Consider the following 20043-nt stretch of genomic DNA (forward strand, 5'->3'; position numbering starts at 1 on the left):
GAGGGGTTGAGGGGGAGGGTGAGTGAGGGGGAGGGGTTGAGGGTGAGTGAGGGTGAGGGGTTGAGGGTGAGTGAGGGGGAGGGGTTGAGGGTGAGTGAGGGTGAGGGGTTGAGGGTGAGTGAGGGTGAGGGTGAGTGAGGGGGAGGGGTTGAGGGTGAGTGGGGTTGAGGGTGAGTGGGGTTGAGGGTGAGTGAGGGTGAGGGTGAGTTAGGGTGAGGGGTTGAGGGTGGGTGAGGGTGAGGGTGAGGGGTTGAGGGTGAGGGGTTGAGGGTGAGGGGTTGAGGGTGAGTGAGGGTGAGGGGTTGAGGGTGAGTGAGGGTGAGGGTGAGTGAGGGTGAGGGTGAGTGAGGGTGAGGGGTTGAGGGTGAGTGAGGGTGAGTGAGGGTGAGGGTGAGTGAGGGTGAGTGAGGGTGAGGGTGAGTGAGGGTGAGGGGTTGAGGGTGAGTGAGGGGTTGAGGGGTTGAGGGTGAGGGGTTGAGGGTGAGTGAGGGTGAGTGAGGGTGAGGGTGAGTGAGGGTGAGGGGTTGAGGGTGAGTGAGGGTGAGGGGTTGAGGGTGAGTGAGGGTGAGGGTGAGGGGTTGAGGGTGGGTGAGTGAGGGTGAGTGAGGGTGAGGGTGAGTGAGGGTGAGGGGTTGAGGGTGAGAGTGAGGGTGAGTGAGGGTGAGTGAGGGGTTGAGGGTGAGGGGTTGAGGGTGAGTGAGGGTGAGGGTGAGGGGGTGAGGGTGAGGGGTTGAGGGTGAGTGAGGGTGAGGGTGAGTGAGGGTGAGGGTGAGTGAGGGTGAGGGGTTGAGGGTGAGTGAGGGTGAGTGAGGGGTTGAGGGTGAGTGAGGGTGAGTGAGGGTGAGTGAGGGTGAGGGGTTGAGGGTGAGTGAGGGTGAGGGTGAGTGAGGGTGAGGGTGAGGGTGAGTGAGGGTGAGGGAGGGTGAGGGTGAGTGAGGGTGAGGGGTTTAGGGTGAGTGAGGGTGAGGGGTTGAGGGTGAGTGAGGGTGAGGGGTTGAGGGTGAGTGAGGGTGAGGGGTTGAGGGTGAGTGAGGGTGAGTGAGGGTGAGGGTGAGGGTGAGTGAGGGTGAGTGAGTGAGGGGTTGAGGGTGAGGGGTAGAGGGTGAGTGAGGGTGAGGGGTAGAGGGTGAGTGAGGGTGAGGGGTTGAGGGTGAGGGGTAGAGGGTGAGTGAGGGTGAGGGGTAGAGGGTGAGTGAGGGTGAGGGGTTGAGGGTGAGTGAGGGTGAGGGTGAGGGGTTGAGGGTGAGTGAGGGTGAGGGGTTGAGGGTGAGTGAGGGTGAGGGGTTGAGGGTGAGTGAGGGTGAGGGGTTGAGGGTGAGTGAGGGTGAGGGGTTGAGGGAGAGTGAGGGTGAGGGTGAGGGTGAGTGAGGGTGAGTGAGGGTGAGTGAGGGTGAGGGTGAGGGTGAGTGAGGGTGAGGGTGAGGGTGAGTGAGGGTGAGGGGTTGAGGATGAGTGAGGGTGAGGTTGAGGGTGAGTGAGGGTGAGGGGTTGAGGGTGAGTGAGGGTGAGTGAGGGTGAGTGAGGGGTTGAGGGTGAGGGGTTGAGGGTGGGTGAGGGTGAGGGTGAGGGGTTGAGGGTGAGTGAGGGGTTGAGGGTGAGTGAGGGTGAGGGTGAGGGTGAGGGGTTGAGTGAGGGTGAGTGAGGGTGAGGGTGAGTGTGAGTGAGGGTTAGGGTGAGTGAGGGTGAGTGTGAGGGTGAGTGAGGGTGAGTGAGGGGTTGAGGGTGAGGGGTTGAGGGTGAGGGGTTGAGGGTGAGTGAGGGTGAGGGTGAGGGGTTGAGGGTGAGTGAGGGTGAGGAGTTGAGGGTGAGTGAGGGTGAGGGTACATGCTTTTCCCTTTCTTCAAAGGTTGTCCGTGCATCAAGGGTAGTTGACTGAACTTTAAGTATAATAATTGTACGTACTCTTCGGTGGCATTGAGCTCACACCCTCGAATGGTCTTCGGTAGTATTGTTTCCTGTAGAATTCTATTTCCTGCTTATAAAGCGCATGTCTCGGTCAGTATCAGCAAAGTGGTATGTGCATGTGAAAGTCGGAGAGTTGGAGGCGGTTAAGGAAATGCAGAACATTCTGCAAAAGTAATGGGAAACCATTTTTATCTTGAAACTGTTTTTAACCGACAGTCTTTTATTCCTAATCATAGATGAGTGGGAGTAATACAGGGACTGGAGCAGCAGCGCCTCAGTTTGGATTGGTGTGGCAGGCAGGAGAAAGTCAGGAGAGGGAGGAGAGGGAACTGCTTGCGAAATGAAATTAAAAGCGGCCGGCCGGGAAATGCTCTCGGTAGCATTCGTTTGAAGTGTGAAGCAGGGGGCGGGAGCAGCCTTTGATGTGCGGATAATTAGGGGAGGAGCAGCCAGGAGATCCAAGCTGGGGAACAGATGGCTGGCGATTTGGTGCTGTGCACGCGCATTTTAGGTCAATGCGCTTGCGCATTGACCTAAAAGCCACGGGCACAGCACCAAATCGCCACAGTTAGGTAAGCTTTGTTTAAAGCCCTATAGTCTCGCTTCTCTCAATGCGCATGCGCATTGATAGGTCACGAGACCTAAAAAACGGCAGAAGGAAGAAGGGAAAGAGTGGTGCACTTCAAAACAACAAAAAAGGTATTGAAGTAAGTAACAATAACACAAGTTTGATAGAATGTGAAGTTGTAATGCAGGATTTTAAGGAATATAGCAGGTAGAGAATTTTTGCATACAATATGTGGCTGTAAACCTGTTGAAAATAAACACTTTTAAATTCTGCTCCTAAGAAATCTAGCTTGCACAATCTTTCTAGAGGCAGTTAAGAGGTGACATAGATAACAGTGAAAAGGATGCCCAGTGCTTGTTGAGACCGCTTTACTGTTGAGCAGTGTGACAAGTAAGCACATTCTATTACCAGTAATTACAATGAGAATACCCCGGAGGGACCAGTTTATGTACCTACTGCAGCAGAATATTTAATACTGTAAAGAATCATTACAGTTTATGCAGATCATAAGTACATACATAAACTATCATATAAAACGTGTTATGTAAACACTCATCACGTTAAAAATATAAGAGGCAATAGATAAACACATTGCAGTAGTCATTCGTATAATCCGTCTGTTAGTGACTCATTCAATACGTGACTCAGAAGATATTGCCCACTGCATCCACCTGAAAAGCACCCCCACAGAACACACACTATGTACGTGCTTGATGGAGCTTTTGTAAAACTTTTGACTCCCTTTCAAAGACTCACTCTGACCCACGTCACCTTATTAACTGTAACTAAGCTTTATGGTGGTTCCATCCGCCTCTTACCTGTTGTTTCTGGTCTCGCCAGGGCTCCTGCCAGATCACCGGCCTCCCCTGCCTGAGGGTCACGTTTCCAAGAAGAAGAAGTACCACTTGAACAGGTGAGTGCGGTTCATCCTAGCCATGCCCTTTGCAGGTTTTGGAAAGAATAATGAGGATTTTCCACCAATCCTGTTCTTGAACGTGTGTACGCTTCTTGTGTGTTCAAATCTTCCTCTATGGCAGTTTCTTCGTACAATATTCTGGGCCTTTTGCAAACAAATCACGAAATAGAATGAGCTTTCCATCACCCGGCCGTCCTCCCCAGTCGGTGTTATGAATTGTCCATCATGCTGCTATTTATTGCTATGGGATACCTGTGATTTTCTCTGTCAGTAGCATTAGATTACTCACCGATTGCAGTCCACCACAAGTCGGCCTGGGTCACCAACCGCCCTTTTTGTTTATCACACAATGTCCTATTAGCTGGGATGAGGCAGTACTCATAAGGGGACCATTTCTATATGCCAAAAGAACATGCAATGGAGTGGGCACAGGTTCTGGAATGTATTTTGAGTTGGAGAGTGGAGGTGCTGCCCTTTCCATGTCCGCGTGGTTAGACCTTCTGTGTTCAAAGGACCATCTGTAGTCGTCAGTAGTATTGGATGTTTATGCTCAGTTGGTAAGTGACAATTCAAGCAGTTGTTTTAAAACATGCTACACTGTTTGCCTCACAGCACAGAGCTAAATTACAAAGTGAGATTAATCTGAGAGGTACTGGCTGCAGACACTTTTGAAATGATCAGAACCCCTGGGGCTTTGGTGCAGGTGTATGCAGTGATGAGATGAAAAGTAACTGTGCCTCTTATGTCTTGTCGTTAAGTACGGTCGAGGAAGGCTTGCATTTGAAGGTGTTGAGATTTGTGATGTAGTGGTAGTGCCTAGTTGGGTAATGGAGGGAAGGATGTCTGCACAAATGAGCAACAATAGCTTGCTTCAGAGAAGGGTGACCAAACTAAAGCAAAGGGAGCTGTTAGTGATACAAAGTAGAAGGGATCGAGTATGAGAGAAAGTTGAATGAGCAATTGTATGGGCGCGAGATGAGCAGATATCTAAGACTTGGAGGAGCAAAGAATGGTGATGGCGAGGAAGAAGTGGAAGAGGTGATAAGATGGTCGAGGACTAAAGGGAGATTGAAGAGTTAATGTCATTGCAAATGATCTGATATTATAAGAGAAACAGCTAAATCTTTGTTGCTGTGAGGCAGATTAGAGAAAGTACTCAGTGAAGAAAGACAGGGAATGATTTATTTATTCGGTTAACGCAGTTAATTAAAACCATTGCAATAAAAATGTCTCTGTAGCGTCTTTACCACCTTAAAAACAAAGCGAAACAAATCATCAAATTCATAACACATGTTTTCAACAAGGCAATCTTGTACTGTGACCATAACAGTAATTATAAGCTTCAAAATCCAGGATAAAATGAGCCTTGTGGCTCAGTTGGGTGAAGCGACACAAGGGCAAAGTGCAAAAATAGTCTGTGATGAGTTTTTGGGAAGGAGGGACCGGTTGAGGAGAGGGAGAGCAGGTTTCCCAAGAGTCTCACATATTTTCCGGACCTTGAGAGTGTTTGAATATCTGTGCAAGTAAAACAGAGAGCAGGTGCCTCCCAACATGTGCTGATGCCTCTTTTTAGATATAATGATTTTAGGAGAAGTCTTCTAGGAGCGTCTAGGGCGGGACAACAGCACAGAAGATGCAGCCATGATTCAGACTTGTAATTGCACACTCTACAAGCCCCCTCCTCACCAGTTGGAGCCCATCGGTTGAAGACAGTGGAGCGCAGACCTAGAAGACGCATAAACATATTTTTGCATGCCACTGCGTTCAAACTATCAAAAAGGTATGGTTGCAGTTTCCCGGGAAGGTATGAGTTGTTCGAGGGGAGCAAGATATTTGACGTTTTTAAAACCTGAGTGTCCATCTGGTAGGAGATTTGTCTTCCCTGCTTATTGATAACCACTTTTCAGACTGTGTATGGAATAGAGTCTGCAGTTAGTGATGTTTTGCCGATATGTAGTCTTCATATGGCATTTACAATTTGGGGTATCCATGGGTTCCCAGAGCTGGAAAGGGTTACTTTTAACTGGGCTTTAAGCATGTTCTCTGCGGCTTTTAGTACCCTTATGTAGTACTTCAGGCTGTCAGCCTCGCAGGAAATAGATTGTCTTTGGAGACCCAGCTCCAGTCGTAGTCTTGCCCTGTGAATATAGTTCGGGAGACGAAAGATTATTTTATAAATGGTAACCTGGGCTTGGTCGAGACTGGCCGAGCATGCATCAGGAAAGGCCTGGTGCCCATAACTTAGGGCAGGAAGAAGGGTAGCTTTAATCACCTTCAGTATGGGCTCGGCAGAGGGACTACTTCGGGACTGGTTGAGTCGAGTCAGACTGTATGTGGTTGCTCCAGCTCTTTTTCAGGGCAGCGAAGTGGACTGATGGTATAGAAGACTCACTAAACCAAACCCCCAGGTAGTTGTATTTTGATGTTGTTTTAATCTTTGCAGGCCTAGTGTTCCACATTAGGTTTTTCTTTTTCTTGCAAGGGCCGAGAATCAAAACCTTGGTCTTATCCTGGTTAAATTTTAAGAGCATTAGCTGTGTTGTATTTGTTGAGCTTACACAAGGCTCATTGGAGGCCTGACCCATTATGACAATATTGTCAGCATATTGCAGAATGTGCAAATTCGTTTTTGCTTGGCCCAGTTTTGGCAGTTTTCTCCAGGAATCTCCCCAGGTCAGCGGTGTAGAGCTTAAACAAGAGGTGAGCAAGAACACATCCTTGCTTTAGGTCGTCTGAAGTTGGAATTTTTGCAGGGACTGTTGTGGGGCCAGTTCTGACTCGCACCCATGTGTTCTTATGCAAGTAGATAAGGACTCCAAGCATTCTCCGTTGGATCCCCCACTTGTCTAATTTCCTCCATAGAGTGTTACGAGACACTTTATCGAAGGCAGCACTGTCAATTGTGGAGGCAGAAGCTCGGAACCCAGTTTGAAAGTATAGTAAAATGTTATTTTTCATGACCCATTTTACTAGTGACTTGAAAAGACACTAAGCATAGACCTTGGCCTCAAGATCTAATAGGGCTATAAGTTGGCAATTAGCTGGCAGGGAAGGATCTCCTTTTTAGGGCTCGGCTATAACGCGCTGAAAGCGCGTTCTCGCCAGAGAACTATTGTCGGCGAAGTGAGACAAGACCTGGCCGTGCGCAGCGTTTCCCCATAGGATAACGTTGTGCGCGCGGCCAGGTCTTGTATCCAGAGCATGCGAATGCAGCCCGGATCGCGACGCGCGCCTGCTGGTATGCAAGGGGAGTCTGCATACCAGCGCGCGGCGCTGATAACACACACATGGCTGCCCCTTCAAGCAGGCTTCTTTTCTTCATCCGCCGCCGATCAGTTGACTTTGCAGTTAGATAATTAGTTGTCTTGTGTCAAGTATGTGCTGTTCTAGGTTGCCCCACGTACCAAAAACATTCAGTACGCTGTTTCCACATTGCTAAATTTGATTTTTAATCACTGCTACTCACTCGAGGCACGACCTCGCAAAGCATACGTTCATGAATTGGAATATAATCACATTTTGTGCCACAGTCAACAGCTGGTTCCACGTTTGAACGGTGACAGGAGTCTGATTCTGCCTTTTTTTCTCCCTCGCGTCATCTGGAATCAATGTGGTGCCATTCTCAGTTCACAGGCAATTGCATCACTCCTGCTTTAATGTGCATTTCTTGTCAATCTGTGTTCGTGGATGAGGTGTTAACGTGGTCCTGCAAGAGGAGACAAAGTGGCGCAAGAGTCCTGCCAGTCAAGAACATTGCTAGGTCCCATTCCAAGCCTAAGACTGAATTAATGGCCTGCCTTACATTTTGATTTTGGCGTTGTGTGTTCAGTGTTCCTTACACCTAGTCTTATTGATGTGAACGCTAACTCGTAAAGAATGTAGCTCGTTGAGTGAGGTCATCTCTGAGATTCAGCTCTTGTTTGGAACCGTAAAATGGGGCCTTTAAGAATCACAACTGTCAGCGCATATACATGTGTGATGTACGTGACAGTGACTGCCACAACATGCCGGGCATCTGGGGGATGAGATGGCCGCTGCTTACTGGCTCCATTGCCTTGCCCTAACAGGGGCACTGTTCATTTTATTATTTCTTTTAATAAACAGCTTTATTGGCATTTCCAAAACTAGATGTTCAACATGAAGAAATAGCACGTGCACCATCACTATGCCAAAGCGATCCAGAGTGGTGGGTACAGTATAGTATAACTTGGGTTTACCATGGATGATCACATGAATGAAAGCAGGTAAAACTAAGCATAGAAATCGCTCATGCATGATAATGTTAAACATCCACAAGCCACACACATTTCTTATTTAAGCAAGCAGCGGCCTGACAAAATGAAGTTTGCAAAATAATATACCTCTCTTGCTGCATATGGGTCTAAGCGCTACCTCAGGAGCGTCCTTTATACACCTGTTCAGCGCAGTGCACCTCTTAGCAATAAACAGCCCCAAATGCGTAAAACTTTTTTCCAGGAGGCCTAATAATGCAGTTCTTTGGGTCAGGGTAAGCTGCCTTCCGCAACATCAGATCCCTGACCTACTTGCCACAAAAGCTAGGAATTGCGCTACACTCCCATACTCCATGTGAGAATTCACCTTGTTCTGTGAGCTACGGTCAAAGCTTTTTAAATGTTTAATTTATGGTGACCTTATTTATATGAATTAATAATTTTGATGATGCATGTACCACTGCCATGCACACACAGACAACACCACTGCCATACACACACGGACACCACCACTGCCATGCACACACGGACACCACCACTGCCATGCACACACGGACACTACCACTGCCATGCACACACGGACACCACCACTGCCATGCACACACGGACACCACCACTGCCATGCACACACGGACACCACCACTGCCATGCACACACGGACACCACCACTGCCATGCACACACGGACACCACCACTGCCATGCACACACGGATACCACCACTGCCATACACACACGGATACCACCACTGCCGTGCACACACGGACACCACCACTGCCGTGCACACACGGACACCACCACTGCCGTGCACACACGGACACCACCACTGCCATGCACACACGGACACCACCACTGCCATGCACACACGAACACCACCACTGCCATACACACACGGACACCACCACTGCCATGCACACACGGACACCACCCGTGCTTAATTTGTTAAAAAAAAAAATGCCAGGGCTTTCATTTGAAAAAAATTAAGTGAAAGGGCACTCGTCAGGAGGCTAATGTAGTTTGGCATACACATTACGCGACTTTGAGCTATTGGCATTGTAAATGACAATGACTTTTATTTATGTTTTGGTTTTTAAAACATAAATAAAAGACCTTGTCATTTACAATGTCAAGACCTTAAACTCGCATTCATTTACAATGCTAATAGCTCTAACTTTTGCAATGCCGAGACCGTTGCATTGTAAATGCTTGTTAAGAATTGGACATAAGATCTAGCCTTTCCATGAATATGGTATCTGAAAGGTAGTAAACGCATAGTTGTACAAGGGAAGTAATAGCTTAGCCCATTCTTCTGGCACATGTTTGAATACAGCAGATGGAAGGCCAAAAGGCCCTGGAGCACCCTCTATTTTCATAGTTTTCAGAAACTTGCAGATCTGGGCCGGAGTAGTCTGCTCACGGGTATTCATCAGCGTAATGTCGGCAGGATCTCGGATTACGACCTCAGCGAGGTCCGGAATATCACAGCAGTATTGTTGAATCACATACTGAGACCAGACTTCTTCAGAAACCACATTCCCCCTGCTCTTGTTGGAGGAGCAAAGTTGGTTTATGTGGTTCCAAAAGTGAGTCAGGTTTTTTTCCTTTAACGGAGCAACTAGTTTTAGCCAGTCATTTTGTTCTTTTTGTTTCTTAGCTTCCCATGTTGATTTTTTGTAGGCTTTACGTAATAAAGCCATATTATTGGCAGTAAGCTCTGTACCTTTAGATTTATGCAAGCGCACAGCCCTCCTTGGGGCTCTTCTTTGGATGACTAAAACCGTTTTGGAAATCCACCGCGGTGAGGCCTTAGAAATCTATGATTAACTTCAGGGCCTGTTAGGTGGTCTCTTAATTTAGTAATGGCTGTGTCCCACCTATGATGATGGCCTGTGGGGGGGGAGAGAGGGTATTGAATGAAATTTAGAATTATTTCCATGAGCCAAGTGCCCACTTTATTGGCACTTAAGGAGTCCCATTTGATTCTTCTGACTAGAGTGTGGAAGTCGATCTGCATTGAATGCCCCACTTCAGTTACTTTGGCAGCAACAGGAACTTGCAAGTCTATTATTACAGTCAGAGGGTTATGATCGTTCTCTGTACGAGTGGGGATCTCCATTTTAACTAACCTACTTGCCAGAGATGGTGATAAAAAAATATAATCCATTGTCGAGAGATTCTTAAATGTTGCAGATAGATGGACGCTGAGATCCTGTGCCAATGTAATTTACTTCACAGAACATAGATTGTAATTGGTTAAGAAAGTGTTCATGGCTCCTTGCTCTTTGGTTTTGGTGATGGAATGAACGTTGAGTCCCAGATCTCTGATGTTAAAATCGCCTAATAACAAAACTTCAGCAGAAGCAACCTCAAGTAGGCGCTCTTCCAGATACTTGATCAAAAGTGCTGTTACCAGTGACTTTGATGTTTTAAGTGTTGTGGTAGCAGTTGATTAAAAGCAACGGGAAGGCCCTGGTTGGAGTTGAAAGACATGTGATTAATAAACATTTACCCAGCCAAGGGGTTCCGATAGAGGGGGGTAGCTGCAATCCTGCAGATATGTTTAATGAAAATAGAGAGGCCACCAGAAGGTCTGCCATAAGAATTAGGCTGGGATGCTGATTGGAAGAATTCATAATAGCCGTGGAGAGCTGATGGAGACAGAGACCAAGTCCCTTGAAAGCAGATGATTTCACCTTTGCTCAAACAGTCCACTGCTGATTTGGATGAAAGGGTTGACTTTAACCCGGCAGCGTTCCAAGAGGAAATGGTCAGTTTAGAATCTGACCGCTTAACTGGGCCGTTAGGAGGACTACTGCTGGGGGCAGAGGGCTGGAGGCTCTTGATGGGACTGCCTATAGGGGCTATGAATATTGTGGGGGGATAGAGAACATTGATTTACAGCTCACCAAACGTTGGTTGTTGTTATGACATGTTAATGAAGTTATCCGCTTTTGATGCATCTGGCAGCCAGTTGTGGGTTGCACCAAGTGACCCTTTCAGGTTGCTTGTGTAAGACCTCGCTGGTTCATCCTGAAGAAGTACGTGGGGATATTTCTGTCGGGGGGGACCCAGAGTTCTATGCCCCAGTCTTCAAAGAAACTGGCTTCCCCAAGAATTGAATCCTTTAGGGATTCTTGTGACCACGTAGTAACAGTTGCTTCCGATGCCCCTTTGCCTGGTATTGAGGCAAACTTGACTGCTATGATATCAGAAGAGATAATCCCATTGAACACCGGGACGTGCTTGAATGGGCGAAGAAGGTTGTTTCTGTTAAGAATGTCATGAGGGCCCTTGTGAGGAAAGTGAGGAAAAAAACAATTTCTCCATCTTTTTCAGGAGCTTGATACATCTTTTTCAGGAGCTTGATAATTCTGTCTCCCAACTGTATCAGGGGGAAGCAGAGGGGCCTTAAAGTGTAGAGGTGTAACATCAGATAGACAATGATTCCACTCTAATTGTCTTTACCCCACCAAGGCCTGTAAAAGTTGAGACTGAGAAGGAATTGGCATTTGTGGAGGATAGTCCCAAAGGGTTTTGGTCGGGTCACCTATTGTGTGTCGCAGAGAGGGGCCCATCAGTACGCTGTCTGTTGTGGCATGTTGAGCGACGGTATTATTGACCGTCCATCACCACCCCCTTTTGTACCGCTTTTGGCCGCCATAAGTGTGGCAGGGTATGCTCCGACGTGAGTCCCTTGCTCACTTTGCCACTGGATTCAAGCAAGCCGGGCTGAAGACGGCTGGAATGCCAGAAACCGGTCCTCGGAAGCTTGTTTCCGGTCCAGGGAAGACATGGCTTGGCAGTTCGGGCTGGACTGTTCCCATGAGGCACAGGGTCAGACTGATTTGCATATAGCCATGTCTGAACTGGGGTGGCAGAGTGGGCTAAAGAACGGTGATGGATTAAACCCAGATCTTTTGACTGGGTGTGAGTGTTTGATTGATTCAGATGCTCCGTCCATCACCACCCCCTTTTGTACCGAGCGACGTTATTATGGCTTACATTTCCTGAGCACTTATTAGGACCACTCCATGTGTTTGGGACTTCCCTTGAAGGCTGACCTGTAGAATCTAGCCTGCCCAAACTTTGACCTTGTAGGGGTATCCCCTTGATTTTAGATGACGATGACCAGGGCTTCGTGATGGTAGAATATAGTTTGGTATCACCGGAGGCCGGAGAGGTCACCTTAGGAGCTTCCTGAATGAATGTCCAAGGGTTATCAATGGAATCGTTATTATCAGTGAGAACCACTCTGGAATTGGGGATTTTCGTTTTTAATTTTATAGCCTGATTGAAAATAGGAAACTAAGAGAGCCCCGTCTATTTAGAGTCTGGGTTAGTAGTAACCCCTGTCCCATCAAGCCCGATCTCCGTTTGGCAAGACGTTGTTTTTTGGTTTGTGTTTTAAGTTTCTTTTTCTCCCATCTAGACATTGGTAGTTTTGTTGGGACATTGGAGGGCAGGTGGACAACATTTGTAAGATCTAGGTCAGCGTGTCCAGGCTGCGTGGTGGCTAACTGGGTGGTCGTTGGAATGAGAGCCCTAACGGTCCCCATGCCAGCTTTAGGATCAATAATGCCGGTCCCCCTGAAGAAAGACAGAATATTTAGTGCTCTGAAACTGTCATTTGAAGCAGTAGGGGCTATAGTGATTCTGGAGGATGTATCTGCCTGCTTGTAAGTTACACGCACAGAAGATAAGGTTTGGCCAGAGGCCAAGGAAATGGGTAGGGTTGCAGGACAGTTCAAATCCAGGAGGGACGATAACATTAGAAGATGTATTAATGACTGAAGAGGATGCTTTATTTCCTGAGTCCTTTCATAATTACATGACCCAGTGACCATCTGGAGGAGGCTTAGAGTTTGGTAGGAAGAAGCACGATTGGGACTGCTTGATTTGAACTACTCAGACTGTGAAGTTCTCAACCAACATGTAATTGGTATGGGAAGTGGTGTAGAGGTTAAATTCACTATTTAAAAATATAATATTTCCGGTAGAGCTTCTGTCAATCCTGGCCACAAGGCTGCACATGGCATCCCATCCCTAGCCGTAAAAATATATTGAGGCCTTTATTTAGTGACTTTTTACTGATTAATGTCATCAAAACCTATCTAGCAGTGTACAGCTAACTTGGTCTGAAAATACCACTAGCGAGTGTAGATTTGATCAGTTCTGGGTTGTAGGAAGGTGGATATCTGACTATGGTTACCCCCAAACTTTTTGCCTGGTGTTTAGCTGGTTTTTGACTTTAGTTGGCCTGGGATCCTGCTATTCAGGGCCCCAGGCTAATTGCTCTCTCCTTAAAATGGAATCCATGTACCTTAGGTACATACACAATTGGAATTGGTTCACCTTATTGGCCCCTGTAACAGTGTACCCAGGTACCCAGGGCATAGGTGCTTCCAAGGCCTACCAGGGGCTGCAGCACGTATTGTGCCACCCCTGGCCTGGCCTCCATATTTGACACAACTGGCTGATCACTCAGCTGGGGTAAGTCGGTTTAACCACCCCTACTTAGGTATAGTATGCCTATATCTAACTTAAAATGGACACATATGTTCCCATCAGCCACTCCTATGGAAGGCCTCAACAATCCTGGAGGCAGAGTGCTTGGAAATATGTGAGATGGTGCTCTGGCATGAGCTGAGCCTGTCTGCAGCTTTCGGAACCATGTCCTTTAGCTGTTTCATGATACTGCCATACCATATACGCTTAAGTGCATTATAATCCTTGCGGTTAAATGCTATCTTGGATTTGGCTTTATCAAAACATGTCGAGTAAGGTGTCATACAAATTGGAATACTACCCCCTCGCCAGTTCTGGCGACGGAGGTAGCATTCCACCCTTCTAGAGGGACACGACATGTACCTAACCTGAACCCCGGTTAAAGTTAAACTGAGCCTCAGCATCACAAAATGGATGCTGCCACCGCAGACACAAGTCTGACCTCCTGCTGCTGGGAGTCCTTCCAGCGAGGGCAGCTTGAACAAAGGGTTTCCTGCCTTGGGAGGTGCTAGCACCACCCCAGACAGGATTTTGTGTATTGGGTAGGACAGGGCTGAATAGAATCAGACATGCCTGGGGCACACAAGGTGTCCCCGTGCATTTGCCAGTTCAAACCGGTGCTGGGGCTTTCCAGCCCCAGTCCTGGCGCGAAGCTGGACAAAGGAAAGGGGGTGTAACCGCCCCCCTTCCTGGTCCCACCCAGAGGAGGGACCTAGTAGGTGATCCGGCCCCCAGATTTGGAATAAGAGTAGGAGCTGTGTCCTGAGACTTCAGATCATCCTGAACCCGACTTGAAATAAGGAGAAAACTGGACTTCGACATTCTGCTGCACAGAAGACTGAAGAGAATCTCCCCTGTGGCCAAGGAGTGACCACCCTGTGAATACAGGCACCAACCAGCAACTCGACGTCTGCTTTGCCGCCGCCTCCCGCCGGAGCCCGAGCCCACAGCCTGACAAGACCCAGACTCCCAGACATCTCACAGCCTGATCCACAGTCCCTGAAAAGAAGAGACCCGTGGAGGCACCGAGAGACGTGGGACCGGACCTCTTGAAAGACCCCCGAGAAGCTGACTGCGCAGCACCCGAGGCACCCACGACGCTGTGCTTTGGGGTTTGAGAAGCCCCAACCTCGAGCAGCATTTGCACCGAAGATCAGCCCCCCAGCATCTCCACGATCTGCGTGGGGCCCTTTTGCACTTTGCCACTCGACGCGCCATCCCGGCCACTTGCCACGTTGCTAGCGGCCATCTTGGCGACGAAAACTACGACTTACACTGCTGGTCTGGTTGCTCCAGACTGGCCCTTGCTCCCCTGAAAAGGAGCACCCGCTCTGACCTTGCTGGTCCGAGTGAGAAGCTTGAATCGATTCCTGCGTGGCTTGCTTTAGCCAAGGCCTGTTTGCTCCAATCAAGTTGCCGACACCGCCATCAGCGAGAGCCTACGTGGGACAGCTCGTGATCGACTCCTGGACGTCCTTGACCTCTTCGTGTCCACGTGGCTGCAGAGACCATCTTCACCTCATCGCCTGTTTGCACCCGACATTGCCTGGTTTCTTCCTGGTTCCACGGTAGTCACTGGCTAGTGACTTTGAACATTGTCCCTTCTGCTTTCAGGTCTTCACCTCTTCAGATCCACCCTTGGATCCACTGGATCTCTTCTTGACGACCCGCCTGCAGCATCTTCAGCTCCAAGCACCATCGACCTGCGTGACGAAACCCGACACTACTTCGCACCTGTGCACCCGCTTCCTGTGGGTGAGGTAACTCAGCAACGCCGGTGTTCCCACACTGTTATACACCTCTAGTGCCTGTGTCTAAAGTTTTATCTTTGTAGGTCCAGCGGAAGGTTCCTTAAACACTAACTTTGTAACTTTTACGCACCATTGACATTGCATTGGTGTATGCGTGCGCGTTCCGCACTGCACCCGAGTCCCGCGGGCCTTTCCCGACTTCATCACTGTTAGTCCCGAACAGCTCCAGTGATTCCCCAGGCCCTAGGCCTCTTCACTTTCCTCATAGTGGTTCTTATACCACTATTTTAGTATATGGTTTAGGTGGCCCCTAGGGCTCATCCATATTCGTGCAACTTTTGTATATTTAAACTGTGTTTTGTTTTAACGCATTTGCTTCTGTGCTCATAAAGAGTATAGGGTATATTTGTAGAAATAAATCTATATATATTTTCAATATATATCTGTGTGTGTCCTTTCATTTGACATTCAAGGGGATTGTGTATGGTAAAACAGCTTGCTTCACATGCCTTTACAGAGTTTAGCCTAAGACTGCTTAGTCCATGGTACCCCTAGGATAGCTTGTCGATAAGGTTGACTTTACAACCTCCACCATAAGGGTTGCTTGGCATGGTACAAGGTGATCACTAGAACTAGTGAGCATCATATACCAGGCCAACTTCTCACATTGGTGAGCAGCGGATTGGGATTTGAGCTTGCTGTTGTTTTACCATTACAATCTTTGAGAGTATCATTTGAAAGATCATACAGGTACCTGATAAGTATACTAGTCTTGTTTTAGTGTACCTAAGTTCTACTGAACTTAGTTGTTGTAGAGGATAGGGAGTAGCACACCCTGACTACAACTACTAGATAGGTTTAGTAGGAAAACACAAGTGTAGGTAGATTGCAACACATCCACCCACACTAGAGCAATGTCTGGAGCAGAGGGATCCACTGGACCTATCTCTGTTGAGAGTGACCCTCCAAGGGCACCATTCAAATTTGCTATCTTTAATTTTAAAGAATTGAGGCAGCTGTGTTCCTTAAGAGGAATCAAAACTGGTCCTACCCCTACAGCAGATCACCTCAGAGAGCTGTTAGAAAAGTCTGAAGCTCTAAAGACCTCCAAACCAGGCCCCTCAGGGAATGGAGATGGAGGCTCTCCCACTGAAGATGATAACACTGACACCCCTGTCCCTGTCATCCAGATAGATGAGGATAACCAGACCTCTGGGGATACTCAGTCTGAGGATGAGGAAGAAGAGGAAGAGGAGGAGTAAAGTGGATCTGATGATGAGAGAAATAGTCAGGTGCTAGTCAGCAGGCTTAACCAGACTAACTTAGGCTTATTTGGGACTGAAGGTGGGTCCAACCCATTCAGACCCCCAAATGGACTTAACCAGGAGCCCAGGAGGAGGAGGAATCACTCAGGTGAATCCAATACCTCCCATGCTTCTAGAGGTTCTCATGGTCACTCCAGAAGGGAGTTGACTAGCCCTCAGAGAAGGGAACATGAGGCTGAACTTAGGATCCAGAAGCAAGAATTAGAAGTTGCCCTGGCCAAAGAGAAACTTGCTAGAGCAAGGCAGCCTAGAGAGAGTGGATTAGGATCCACTGGTGGCAGCACTATCCCTAAGGATAAAGACAGGTCCTATGACAATGGAAACCTGAGTAAGATTGTGCCCCCTACAAAGTTGGGGATGATATCCACAAATGGATGACTGCACTTGAGAGAGCCTGCAAAGTACAGCAGATCCCTCAGGAGCAGTGGGCAGCAATCTTGTGGCTCTCCTTTGAAGGTAGAGGCCGAGACAGACTCCTCACAGTTAGTGATGGGGATTCTAGAAACTACCTGGTCCTGAAGAGTGCTCTGATTGATGGGTTAGGCTTAACCACTGAACAGTACAGGTTAATGTTCAGAGACACCCAGAAGACACAGACTCAGGACTGGTCTGAATTTGTTGAATGTGCCACTAAGGCTCTGGAGGGCTGGTTGCTGGGAAGTAAGGTTACAGACTATACAGGATTGTATAATTTAATTATGAGAGAGCAAATCTTAAGTAATTGTCAAAATCAGCTTCTACATCAGCACCTGGTGGACTCTGATCTGACCTCGCCACAAGAATTGGGTAAGAGGGCAGACAAATGGGTCAGAACCAGGATCAGGCCTAAGAACCAGGGTGGTGACCAAAAGAAAGAGACTACCAAGCCTCAAGAGAAAGGTGGGGATAAAACCAAAGAGAAAACTTCCCCAGGGCCCCAAAACTCCAAGGATGGGGGTGGGTCCCAAGACACTTCCTCTACACAGAAAAAGCCTTACTGCCATAACTGTAAAAAGGTTGGCCATTGGAAAACAGACAGCTGTTGTCCAAAGAATGGTAATAAGGAAAATATACCTCCAGGTAAAGGTCCAACACCTCCTGTCACTGTTAGCAGTGGTCCCCCAGGTGGTGGGAGCACCCCCAAGAATTTGGGTGGGGTTACCTTTGGAACACAGGTGGACTCTGGCCTAACCAGGTCCCTGACTGATCTGGTCTATGAGACTGGCATGGGGTTTGTAAAGTTCACTGATTTCCCAAATACTTTGAGCAAGTATAGACAAGAACCCCTCATCAATGGCTTGAAAGTTGAGGCCTTTAGAGACACAGGGGCTAGCATCACCATGGTGGCTGAATGTCTAGTCCCCTCAAGGCAACTTTTACCTGATGCCAAATATCAGGTGACAAACATTGATGGAATAGACACCAAACATCCCATGGCAGTAGTCAATCTTAGCTGGGGAGGTGTCACTGGCCCAAAGAGAGTGGCAGTGTCAGCAAACTTGCCTGTAGATTGCCTACTTGGTAATGATTTGGAAATCTCAGCCTGGGCTGAGGTTGAACAACAAACCCATTCTAGAATTGTAAATCTCCATGGAAAGGTTAGTGGGGCTGTGATGGCTACAGCCCCAATCCAAGATGTCCTTCCTGAAAAGGTTGGTAGGGCTGAGCAAACCTCAGCCCCATCTTTAGCTAACTTCCCTCCTGAAAAGATTAGCAGGGCTGTGATGGTAACAACCCATACCCAAACTGAGTCTCCTCCTGAAAATGTTGGTGGGGCTGTGATGACCATAGCCCAAACTCAAACTGATACATGTGTTGTGAAGCCTGAAAAGATGGATCACTCCACACAAACAGAGAGCATTGAGGAGGAAGATAAATCTCCCTCCCACCAGACTTTAGGAAAGGATCAGCCTCAGGGAACAGATCTTACCCCTGATGAAGGAACTGCCCCAGAGGTGGTCAGGCCTAGCCTGACAGAGCCTCTGATGTCAGTGGACCCTTCTTAGGTGGGACCCAGTCTGGAGCAGGTATCCTGCCCCTCTCTACCTTGCCTTAGTCAGCCCAGGGCTGCAGAGGACAAGAAGGACAGTGAGCCCCAAAGGGCCCCCTGTCAAATAAAGCACCCACATCAACAGATTAGGGGCACCGAAGCTAGCAGCCCTAGCCAGGTGAAAACTTTAAAAACTCCTGAGGGATCCCCCTTAAAATTAGTTAGGGACCTCCCACAGATGGATTCTGTTGGGCACAGCCAAACCTGGGACCCAAAGGGCCCAAACCTGAACTGTCCCTCCAGTAAGCCAACCAAGGGGACCCAGCCTCCAGCTTTAGGTAGCCAGAGGTTGACCCTGAGAGCACAGTGCAACTCAGTCAAAGAAAGAAAGGCCTACATGGTGGAAAGTGATTGGAGGAAGCTGAGTCCTACAGAGGAATCTCACTTCAGTACTCCATCTCAACATCAGCCTTTAACTTTGCCAAGACACACCACAGGTAGAGATTCCCTATGGTGGAGACCCTCAGATACCCTTAGGGTGAGGGATTGCTTAGTGGACCATGAGACAGGGGGTAACCAAGCCAGAGCTGGTACTTTCTTATATGGCCACTTAGGCAATATAGGCTTACCTGGTCAAGGATAGCCTTATCTCCTTTCGTTGGGGGGGGGGGGGGGGGGTTGTGTAGGAAGGTGGATATCTGACTATGGTTACCCCCAAACTTTTTGCCTGGTGTTTAGCTGGTTTTTGACTTTAGTTGGCCTGGGATCCTGCTATTCAGGGCCCCAGGCTGACTGCTCTCTCCTTAAAATGGAATCCATGTACCTTAGGTACATACACAATTGGAATTGGTCCACCTTATTGGCCCCTGTAACAGTGTACCCAGGTACCCAGGGCATAGATGCTTCCAAGGCCTACCAGGGGCTGCAGCACGTATTGTGCCACCCCTGGCCTGGCCTCCATATTTGACACAACTGGCTGATCACTCAGCTGGGGTAAGTCGGTGTAACCACCCCTTACTTAGGTATAGTATGCCTATATCTAACTTAAAATGGACACATATGTTCCTATCAGCCACTCCTATGGAAGGCCTCATCAATCCTGGAGGCAGAGTGCTTGGAAATATGTGAGATGGTGCTCTGGCATGAGCTGAGCCTGTCTGCAGCTTTCGGAACCATGTCCTTTAGCTGTTTCATGATACTGCCATACCATATACGCTTAAGTTCATTATAATCCTCGCGGTTAAATGCTATCTTGGGTTTGGCTTTATCAAAACATGTCGAGTAAGGTGTCATACGAATTGGAATACTACCCCCTCGCCAGTTCTGGCGACGGGGGTAGCATTCCACCCTTCTAGAGGGACACGACATGTACCTAACCTGAACCCCGGTTAAAGTTAAACTGAGCCTCAGCATCACAAAATGGATGCTGCCACCGCAGACACAAGTCTGACCTCCTGCTGCTGGGAGTCCTTACAGCGAGGGCAGCTTGGACAAAGGGTCTCCTGCCTTGGGAGGTGCTAGCACCACCCCAGACAGGATTTTGTGTATTGGGTAGGACAGGGCTGAATAGAGTCAGACATGCCTGGGTCACACAAGGTGTCCCCGTGCATTTGCCAGTTCAAACCGGTGCTGGGGATTTCCAGCCCCAGTCCTGGCGCGAAGCTGGGCAAAGGAAAGGGGGTGTAACCGCCCCCCTTCCTGGTCCCACCCAGAGGAGGGACCTAGTAGGTGATCCGGACCCCAGATTTGGAATAAGAGTAGGAGCTGTGTCCTGAGACTTCAGATCATCCTGAACTCGACTTGAAATAAGAAGAAAACTGGACTTCGACATTCTGCTGCACAGAAGACTGAAGAGAATCTCCCTTGTGGCCAAG

The 20043-nt window shown here is 48.4% G+C and overlaps 1 protein-coding gene across 1 annotated transcript in view; it reads left to right on the forward strand.

Annotated features, from left to right (window-relative positions):
• The window catches only part of MRPS18A (mitochondrial ribosomal protein S18A), a 164015-nt gene that overhangs the window by 83661 nt on the left and 60311 nt on the right, over positions 1-20043 (forward strand). Inside the window, exon 5 of the mRNA XM_078647390.1 lies at positions 3314-3386. Coding sequence (XP_078503516.1) covers positions 3314-3386 — 73 coding nt within the window. The remainder of the gene's footprint in view (positions 1-3313; positions 3387-20043) is intronic.

This window comes from Lissotriton helveticus, chromosome 6, assembly GCF_964261635.1.
Source record: "Lissotriton helveticus chromosome 6, aLisHel1.1, whole genome shotgun sequence".
NCBI classification, from domain to species: Eukaryota; Metazoa; Chordata; class Amphibia; order Caudata; family Salamandridae; genus Lissotriton; species Lissotriton helveticus.